Source organism: Gracilinanus agilis, chromosome 4, assembly GCF_016433145.1.
Source record: "Gracilinanus agilis isolate LMUSP501 chromosome 4, AgileGrace, whole genome shotgun sequence".
NCBI lineage: Eukaryota > Metazoa > Chordata > Mammalia > Didelphimorphia > Didelphidae > Gracilinanus > Gracilinanus agilis.
This window is the reverse complement of record NC_058133.1, coordinates 131,157,343-131,168,006: the sequence shown is the minus strand read 5'-3', so window position 1 is coordinate 131,168,006 and position 10,664 is coordinate 131,157,343. Positions and strand designations below refer to the sequence as shown.

General features: G+C 36.4%; 1 protein-coding gene across 2 annotated transcripts in view; it reads right to left on the bottom strand.

Moving 5' to 3' along the window:
• Positions 1–10,664, bottom strand: part of MIA3 (MIA SH3 domain ER export factor 3) — a 39,734-nt gene that overhangs the window by 3,043 nt on the left and 26,027 nt on the right. Inside the window, exons 15-23 of one of the 2 annotated variants that reach the window (XM_044673143.1) lie at positions 7,722–7,782; positions 7,582–7,617; positions 7,384–7,451; positions 7,148–7,245; positions 6,850–6,987; positions 6,092–6,166; positions 5,879–5,955; positions 5,156–5,227; positions 145–289 (exon numbers count right to left, since the gene is read on the bottom strand). In XM_044673143.1, the coding sequence (XP_044529078.1) occupies positions 145–289; positions 5,156–5,227; positions 5,879–5,955; positions 6,092–6,166; positions 6,850–6,987; positions 7,148–7,245; positions 7,384–7,451; positions 7,582–7,617; positions 7,722–7,782 (770 nt within the window). The remainder of the gene's footprint in view (positions 1–144; positions 290–5,155; positions 5,228–5,878; positions 5,956–6,091; positions 6,167–6,849; positions 6,988–7,147; positions 7,246–7,383; positions 7,452–7,581; positions 7,618–7,721; positions 7,783–10,664) is intronic. The other variant, XM_044673144.1, reaches the window with a different exon arrangement.

The window sequence follows — 10,664 nt, the reverse complement described above, 5'->3', positions numbered from 1 at the left end:
ATAATATTTTAAATCAGCGACCACCATATTATTTATAATTTTCATATATTTTAGTCAAACCCTTAATTTTAATTCCTTACAATATTTAAAAGTAAGAAAAAGTCTTGCCAATTAATTATCAATCCATATGTAGCAGCACCATACCAAGAGGAGGAGGAAGAGGTCGAGGCCCATAAGATCCTCTTAGCGGAGGAGGTGGTCCATATCGAAGAGGTGGTGGTGGAGGTCCTATTGGTGACATGAGGGGCATTCCTGGGAATGGTGGATGACCCTTGGGGCCAGTGTTAGCCTGTTACAACACAAGTGCAAATTTTAAAATAATATTCTGCTTTATGACATAACAGACCAAAAGCACCAACCATAAAGATGAAACATACACCTTGTGACAGATAAGATTTTTATTTACTAGAAAGGAATTGCTTGTTTGCTATCTTGGCACCTTTTCCATTCCTAACTAATTTGGAAAGGAGCATAACCACTGCTGCTACAGTTTGTTACTATCTCCCTATAAATTGCTCCATCTGACTACACATTGTTTAGACTCAACTTGAGATAAAGTAATAAATAATTGTCTCTACTGTTATCAATGCTGTTGTTATAACCATACTAGCAAAAGTAAGAGGAAGCATCAAACATAAAATAATATTCTTGCCAGTATACAAAATGTAGTAGCATAATGCAGACAGTCCTTGGCTTAAGAACATGCTATATAAAAATAAGATGAGATGGAGTCATAGCTGGACCTCCTGTTCTGATAAAACAAGTGCTTTGTCTCCCAGTTTAGAATACCTAGAAAATAATTTTGAAGACTATGTAAGAAAAACTTTTTTCCAAGTAACTCACGCCCAGAAATATGGATTGCCCCACTACCCATACCACTCAAAAGGTGAGAATTCTTTTGAGGGAAAATGTAAATTGGAATCCCAAGTTGGAAGTTGGAATGCATTTGCCCCCAGAAACATAATGATTAGGTATAGTTGAAATAGGACCATTACTCATTCTAAGACTTTAGGCTTGAACTGAAAGGTTTTGGAACTGGGGGAAAAAAAAAAACCACACATTTTGGTAAGTGAAGAAATTGAAGGTGAAGGACAAACAGGCTAGAACAGAGAATCTGAGGAAGCTAAAGGAGAAAGTGAAAGACCTAGGACAGACACGAGACAGTTAAGCAGCACAAAAGCTTAGATGAAACTAGAGGTTGGTGTGCTTAAAAGATAGGAATAACTACTGAAGATCCCCAGTAACAGCTTACCAAAGCAGTTTTCCAAAAAAGTCACTGGCAAAAATTATGTTTGAAGATCTCACTCCCTTTGCAGAGAATAGCCTGCAAAAACTGTGACACTCCATAATAAAAGAAATACAAATTAAAGACAAAGTACAGATGTTTTGTCTCCTCACTAGAGCAGAAGGTAATCTTTTCACTCTCAAAGTTACAAAGTAGAAGACAGCATTCTAAGAAGAAGGGGAAAAAAGTCAACAACCAGAAAGGGTATCATTGTGAAAGCAAAAGGATCCAAAAAGACAGAAAGGACTCTGACCTGAGGCAACAAGGTGGCTCAGTGGAAAGAGTGCCAGGCCTAGGGTCAGAAGGACCTAGGTTCAAATATGGCCTCAGACACTTTCTAACTGTGTAACCATGAGCAAGTCATTTAACTCCATTTGCCTAGCCCTTGCCCTTCTGTCTAGTTGTTACTAAGACAGAAAGGGTTAAAAAAGAAAAGAAATCTGACCTGTCAGAAAGTTGGCAAGTAGAAGAATGTCACCTAGAAGAAAGAAATGATGACAAGAGGCTTTTCTTAGAGATGGGAGTTGCTTACCTTTTCCTAATAATATGGACTCATAACTGCTAGTGAAAGACTGGTTAAGAGAAAGGAAAAAACAAGTCCAGATCCCACTTGGGGGACACACTGACACAGCTATTTTACAACCTAATAGCAACAAAAAGGTCTGCTGTCTTCTCAGGGCATATATCTGACATGGCAAACAACCTCCTAAGACTTCTTAATAAACACAATGAATAATATAGACAAGACAGTTGCAGTGATAAAATGTAGGTACAAAAAAACACTTCTGAAAGAAATTTGAAAAGCAGTGCTAAAGATTATGAAGTCTTGGGCAAGAAACTGAAGGTCCTGTGGCAGGAAATATTTTGATCATTGTCATTCACTAAAGGCAAGGGATTCAGAAAAGAGAGGCAGATTTTGGAAGTGAATAGCTGCTTAAGAAAATTGTGTCTGACTAATGCACTGTTAGTGGAGTTATGAACTGATTCAACCATTCTGGAGGGCAATTTGGAACTATGCCCAAAGAACTGTAAAACTGTGTGTATACCTTTTGATCTGGCAATATCACTACTAGGGCTGTATCCTAAAGAGAATTTCAAAGAGAAAAGGACCTGTTTATCCAAAAATATCTATAGCACCTCTTTTTTGTGGTGGCAAAGAATTAGAAATTGAGATGTCCATCAAATGGGGAAGGGCTAAACGAATTTTGGTATATGATTGTAATGGAATAAATACTACTGAACTGAGAAAGACCTACATGAACTGAGGCAAAGTGAAGTGAGCAGAACCAGGAGAACAATGTACACTGCAACAGCATTATGTGGGGAAAATTTATGAACGACTTAGTTATTCCTAGCAATTCAGCAATCTAAGAGAATCCGTGAAGACTCTTAAGAAAAACGCCATCTGCCCCCAGAGAAAGAACTGAAGGAATCTGAATGCAGACTGAAACATACTATATTGCATTTTATATCTTCAGTTTTCTTTTGTTTGTTCACGTTCTCTTTAACAAAATGATTGATTTGGGAAAGTGTTTTATACTATTAAACATATAAAATCTTAAAAAAGTGTCTGAACCATGATGAAAAATGCTATTTCTCTTCAGAGAGAGAACTTGCATGATTTCACATGTATAATCAATATATTGCTTGCCTTCTTAATTGGTAAGGGAAGGGTAAGAGAGGCAGCATAAAATTCAGAACTCAAATTTTAGAAAATGAATTAAAAAAATTTTTTACATGTAATTGGAAAATATTTTAATGAAATATACTTAAAAATTTTTTTTCTTAAAAAAAAGTGTCTGAGGATGAGATTCGGATTTCTGGACCATGGTTTAAAATGACAAGTTTCTGGATGAAGATTAAGTACACCTATAATAAGAGCTAGTAATTACCTGGAATCTTGTAAAATCACTACTCACAAAGGCAATAAAATACAAAAGCTCCTTATGGGTTAAAACTCTATTTTTAGGGGAGGGGGGGAGACTATTGGGGACGGGAACAATTCTCCAGTAATGAAGAAAAGTTGTAATTGTCTATGAAGTTCATGCTGATAAAGGGGGAAATCTCATCAACTAACTTTAATTTTAGAAAGCTGTTTATAGCAGATAGAAGCAAAGACAGGTAAAAAAGGATGAATACAAAAATGGGACATGTCATAGATTTGTCAGAACAAGAACAGGAATGCTAAAATCAGAACACACCAAGGCAATGAAGGTACAGTAAATAAACAAGTTCTATTAAGCAAAAGAGGATTAATGAAAGGTTAAGACTTCTATAATAATAAACATCTGAAAAAGGAAGAAGTGATCATGAAGAACTAGAACTGTTTCACTAGAACAAATCATATCAGACTACTTCCTTTTCTGACTCGTAACTAAATTTTACATTAGGGGAATGCTAAAATCCAGGCAAATTATATATACAACCAAGTGTTTGAGAACAAGATATGCCTGTGGAAAAGATGAGAGAAAGGTGGGCACAACTACCATTGGATGGGAATAGTCAGGTCCCTGGTGGAGAGATTCAGGATCAGTAGCTTATCTCCATGCTGTCAATGACTAGGATTAAGAATCCTTATAACAAGACAAACTGAACTCAATTCTAAGTTAAGGGCCCTTGCAGTCCTCATATTCTATGCTGCTAGAGCTGCCACATGAAAAAAGGATTCAATTTGTTCTCCTTTGCCCTAGAAGCAATGGGTGGAATTTGCTAAAAGGCCAATTTTGGCTTGATGTCAAGAAGAACTTCTTCAAAATTAGAGCCGAGTAAAAGTAGTAAGACCTCACAGTCAGGAAAACTGGAGTTCAAGTACCAACTCTGATTGTGACTCTGGGCAAGCATCACTGTCAGGGTCCAGGCAGCTCTCTCACACTTGAGATACAGTGTGTCAACCCACCCTGGAAGAGTATGTCACAGGGTCTCCTCTCTAAATAAAACCAGAGGCCTAGTTGAAATAAATAAATTAGAAGTAGACAAAATGAGAATAGGCTGTACTGGGAGGTAGAAGGTTCTGCCTCACTGGAGATCTTCAACAAAACCTGGCTAACTATTTGTTAGATATTTCTAGGGAATTCTTGTTTAATTTAGATGGCTTAAGTGCCATGGGAAGAACTTCTTCAACAGCCATAAAACTGTTTCAACAAGAAAATGTATTCCAAGAACCAAACTGATTGAAATGAACTTTTAGAACAGAACTTGTTCATAAGTTATGGACTGCCTGCAAAATGGTTTTAGAATATTCAACACCAAAGAACTGGCAAAACCTCTTGTTAATGAAAGGAAACCAGGTCTAAGCAAGAGTGAACACAAGCACCAACTTTCAGTTGGTTAATTTTATAAGCTCATCTTAGTGAAAGACTCAACACAAAATTATTAATACTTATATACCTAGCCTTCTAGTATAGAAATATTAGAGAGTTATCATCTTATTACATTAAAAAGTATTTATTCAATGCAAGGAGTGGATTCTTAAAAAACAAAATCTCTAAAACAAAAAATTAGCTATCATAAAAACCGTCCTTATAGATACAAATAACTTACTTTGCAAACTTTATGCTGATACATGTGAATTATTTCTACTTTGCCGAACAGCAATCTAGCATGTAGCTTCAGATACAGAAATTGTATAACTTTGTTTTGCATGAAAGATCTCTATTATCAAATGTCCAAAAAGCAATTAGTCTCCACATCCAAAACAGACAAGGAAAAGTCAGTTTAACACAGCAATCCTCTAAAACCCAGTGTGAGGTCAAATGTGCCATGCATTTTAAACACTTTAAAGTAGTGTCATGCTTCTCCTTAGCTTTTCCCAAATTGCCCAAAAAGTAGCAAATAAAAGCCCAGTTCCATTTTCAGCCTCCAAATACTTACTGACACTGACTCCTCAGTTGATGGTTGAACAGTAGGAACACAGGAACCTTCAGACTCTGGGGGAAGGGTTTGCTTTTTTTTTTTTTTTAAATGAGAAAGTACAAATATAATAGAACAGAACATAAAATTACGAGGAAAGGCAAGTAGAGTAGATTACAATCATCCCTCGACATTCACAGGTTGGCCATCAATAAATAAATGGGAATTTTTTGAGATTTGTAGTATATTGCAAAAAAACTGCAGATACGCAAATGTAAAGAAAACTTAAAAATTGAATAAGTCAAATGTATAAATATGTAATAATTTATTTCATAACTTCCTACCATTAAGCATACATATAATACAAGTTTATTATAAACAGCTAAATTTTGTTAAAAGTTTCATTAAAGAATTATGGGCTACATACTCTCTTGGGAACATCTCTGTCTCCAACAAAGGCTATAAAATATCTCCTCTATCTCCACCACAGGCTATAAAATACTAATCTCTTGAGTAGAAATAGCAACTTTTTTATGGGTAAAGTGTATTTTTTTAATTGTTTTGTGTGTGAAGATATTTATCAGAATTATTAAAAGTAAGAAGTTTGGGTTACAGCCTAGTTATTTGTGGTTTTTCACATTCTTGGGGGTCCTGCACCCCTAATCCCTATGACTGTCGAGGGACAACTGTATACAAATGCTTCCTAAAACAGTCAACCACAAATGGAAACTATTATAATCTTACCATGCCATCCAACACTGTTGAGGGAGAAGAGCTTCTTGGACCACTGTTCATCAAAGGGACTGGACCAGGACCCAGATCTGTTAACAGGACAAATAATCCATTTATATATACTATTAATTTAAACTTTTACAAATGAGAAAAAACAAGAAGTATTTTTGGAGTATTTTGTTATTTCCCTTTCTAGCTCTATTCCCCTTAATCTGGTGCCCTTACCAGAGGCAGATGTTCTTCCAGATACTTCAGATGACCTTCTTGGACCAGGACCAAGAGGAGGTCCATCCATAGACCCTTGAGAAAGAAAGAAGAAATATGCTTTAAATGATCACACTAGGTAAATGTCATGGAGGCAGGTCAGATTAACCCCATTAATTGTTAAACTCCCTCAAAAAAAGGGTCTACCAATTTAAAAAAAAGTTTTCCATTAAACAGTCCAGTTCCTCAAATAAAATGCAAGGTGTCAAGAAGAATTTTATTAAAAATGTAAAACAGTATTCAGAGGCTTGGTTTCATTGCAAAAAAATTCTTTTTGAAGTTCAAAAGAACTTCTATATGTAGAGATGAGGATTTCAAAATAAATGCACAAATGAAAGTATACATATGACACAAAGGTTCTTGAAGGAAATTTGAAATATAAAAAAAGACTAAAATTTTTATTCAAATGGAATCAGTAATAAAATATGATGTTTCCCACTGTTTTATTTATTCATACATTTTCAAATTTGTTAGAAAATGAGATTCTATAATAATTTTATAATCATCCCCAATCCAAGGTAATGAGCTTTAGGGAATCTTCAGGTAAGTAAGGAAGCAATAAAGAAATTCTGCTCTATAGCAGACTCTACCATCATATATAATGGTATACCTAAACCAAAATGGGAGACTGTTTTCTAAAAAGGTTCTTAGACAAATTCTAAACATGTAAGAAGAAAGTTATCAGCAGTTTTTTGCAGGAAAAAAAGCCAAGTACTTACCAAATTCACTTCTAGATACATCTCTTCGGTTAAGAGTAGCAGAGATAGATCTTAATGGTGGTTCCATCATCAGTGGTGGGGAGGGTGCACCACCACTCACAGGGGATGGACCAAAAGAGCCATCTCGGCTCAGGGGTCCTAAAGAAGATATTATCTTGTCACTATCTTATAAGAACTTCTCAACGAAATGCTAAAGATTATTTTTAAATGATCATGATATTCACAGACTACAGATTTTGATGTCTTTCCAATTATCTCTCAAAAAGAAACTGGTATGATTTATGAAAATACTCCTTACCTCTCCGAGGAGGAATCTGATGATCAGGTCTTCCAGGAGTTGGCTTTACAATCATAGGTCTTTGGAGCATTGCAATCTTTTGATTTACTTCTATTAATCTTTAAAACAGAGATAATGAACTTGAGAATAGGGCTTAGAAAATGAGATATTCAACAAAAGAAATAATACCAACCATCATAACTCAAAAACAAAACCCCTCCTTGAGAAATAGATGTCATTGTGATCAACATACATACTTTTGTCTCAGATTGGCTGCTTCCCTCTTCTCCTCTGCAAGAGCCCTTTCTGCAGCACGAGCAATGAGCTATCATAAGATAAAATAAAATAAACTAGTCAGACCAAATAATTTAAAAGTAAAAATTAAATTATGAATAAAAATTGCAAAAGTATTTCTAAAATATTCTGTACTCAAGAAACAAAAAGAATCTTCTTACCCAGTTGTCATGGGCCTTCTTCTCATGACTAGCAATCTAATGGGTACAAAACAAACATTTGAGATTTAATCTATTTAATGACATGACAATTTGCATTAAATATACTACAGTGTATGAAAGAAGGGTGAAAAGATTGATACCTGATTCTTATATGACCTCTCTGTTTTCTGTAATTCATCTTCCATCTCCTGAATTCTTTGCCTATAACAGATTTTCAAAAATCAAGAACAAAAAAAAAAGTCAAACAGCGATTTCTACAGAAAGACTTTAGAACAGTAACAGTGAACCCTTTTAGAGACAGTGCCAGGCTCTGTTCCCCACCCCAACCCCTAGACCAAGTGCCCTGCTGGCCCCTACCACCCCACCTCCCACCCTTACCCCAGGTTAGGAAGAGGAGGAAGCAGTTCCATTGGGCTGCTAGCAGAGGGGCAGGTAATGAGAGATGCATATGGAGAGAGGGAGAAGTGACCTGAGCTCTCCTCTCTCCTCCAGCACTGCTGCCTGAGCGCCAACCACCTTGCACTCCACTCCCACCAGGCTGCTGGGCAGGGGGATGGGGGATGTGAAAAAATGTCATTAGGCATGGTGAAGAGGGAGAGGGGACCAGCTCCATCTGAGTCCTTCTGCCTTTCTAGTAATGAACTGGGGGGCGGCTGTGTAAATGGAAATTTTGAACCTTGGACTTCATCCCCCCTAAGTCCCCTTAGTTTTCCCAAAATTCCCTTTAATCTCTCCTGTACCTCCACATTTGTGTGGTCTTGTTATTATTTTACAGTTGGCTGTAACTCCTCCCTCTTTGGTTCCTGGGAATGAGCTGGTTAGTACCTTTTATTCTCTTTTGTTAGTTTATTATCAATAAAACATTTATAAATATAATATTTAGTATTTTGCATATTAATTTTAATCTTCACACAGCACATGCCCACAGAGAGTGAGCTCTGCGTGCTTTGCCATGTGTTATTTAGAATTTCTGGGGGTTCCATTTAAAAGTATTTGACAAACTTCTTGTGGGCATGTGGGGGGACTTTGAAACTACATTTCCCATGGTCCAACGGGTTTCCTGTTTTGGATGACATCTTCAAGGTAAAGCACGTCTTTAAATATTGGGAAGTCACTTTTAACTTGCTCTTTTGCTACCTGAGCGCACCCAGGGGGATGGAAAGGAGTAGGGAAGGTATGGAATAAAATGGCGGAGGTGGCAATTTGAATTTTTTACAGGTGTGTGGTCAATTTTATTCTATCAACATGGGCCTAAATAAAATATTAGTTTTCCTCATAATATCAGCCTTTATCATTTTTAAAAATAACAGTTTGGCAAACCACAATGGGAAAGTAACTCTCAATTTTTCAGATAGCCTACCAAGAGCATTTAGAATCCTTCCCAGAGCCTCAGACATGCTCTTTATCAGCACTTGCTCTTCTCCCTATTCTCCCCAACCTCGAGGCTGCTTTTCAGGGAAAAGGGACAATGGTTTTACATGCTGCTGGGCTTCTAGTACCTTTGCCCAGTGCCCAGGGCCTGGTCTTAAAATTTTGCTAAGTCCCTGACTTGTGGTCTCTCCTGATTTTCCTGATCCTCAACCCAACTGAGAACTCCACCGATTTTCCTGATTCCTGACCTGGCCTCCATTCCTGGCTTCCTGGACTGCCTGGTGAATCCCGAGCCCCCCCAGTGCAGATCCCCAATACGCACTTCTACTACTGCCCTGCCCTGACTTGCCACCTCTTCAGAGACTGCGTCAGCCTCTGCTGCTTAAGATTTGGTAAGTATTGCCCACCCCACCCCCTTCCCTTGGTACTGTCTTTTAACCTGAAAGCTTTTACCCCAAATATCACCCTCCACGTGGCTTTTTGGGCACCTCTCCCCCACGTGGATCTCCAAACATAAGCCTTTCCCTAGCTCAGCTAGCGTTTACTCTTCAATCAGACCGCATGGCCTATTTCAAACTTTCTTGCGATTATTTCAAACTTGAAACTCAAGGGAACTTTGAATTTTAAAACCCTTAAGCTCAGAGCAGAGCCTGGTTATAAGGACCTTGAATTTAGACCTTGAATTTGGACCAGTGGTGGATTCTAAAACCTCAGAACTGAATGGGTTTTAATTTCTGTTTTAAAAAGACTCTGTATCTTACTGCATTTTGCTGATTGGTTTTGTGAATTAATTTTGTCATTTTTTGTTGATTTTTACCGTTGCACTGAATCATTTTAAGTTAATGAAGTTTTTGGCTACTAGATTAATTCTGTTTATGATTTTATTGTAACTCCCAAATGATGGACAAATCTATTAGAACTGGTAAAAGAAGTTTTTGACTGTATAGCTTATCTGATACACATATTGTATTTCCTAATTTATTTAGATTTCATTTTTTTACTGTATAAAAACAATGCTGTTCTCTGTACCATTTATGAACATCTTACACATTTTAAAGTTGTAAATTGCCTTATGTATACTGGATTTATAGGAGCACATGTCTTTTAAGTTTTTATTCTATCTTGATAATTGTGTACAACCTTGGAGATTTTTGATGCCTTGAGACTTTAAATTGTAAATTTATAAGAGGTTTTAAATTTTACTTTAGATCCTAGTCCCTTCTGTATAAATGATAAGTTTTTTATATATTTATTTTAAAGAATTGTTGTCTTAAAGAATAAGGTTTATATATTTTATTGTGAAGAATTGTTGTCTTATATTTTTTTAACAGGAAGCCAGGAGAGCTCCTATATGGTGATGTTAAGTCTCTATGTTTTAGCCTGCTTTTATCAGAAGGATCTAGAATTCTTAAGGATAATTTAGACCCAGAAGGTTTTTTTAAAATCAGAATTTTTTTTAGGCTCTGCCCCACAATTGCTATGGAGGCAGTAACAGAGTTTGTTGAGAAGATATCTTAGCCAAGGTTTGAATTTGTAACAAGTATACGATTTTTTTAAACATCATAGCAAGTGATTATAATAACGGATTGTTTATTATTGTTTTAAAATGTGTTATTAGAAATTATGGGTACTCTATTTGAATGTGCATTGTGAACCTACTATTTTGTAAAACCCATTTACACTCACAGCTCATGCAAAGGCTTAAGAGGAAA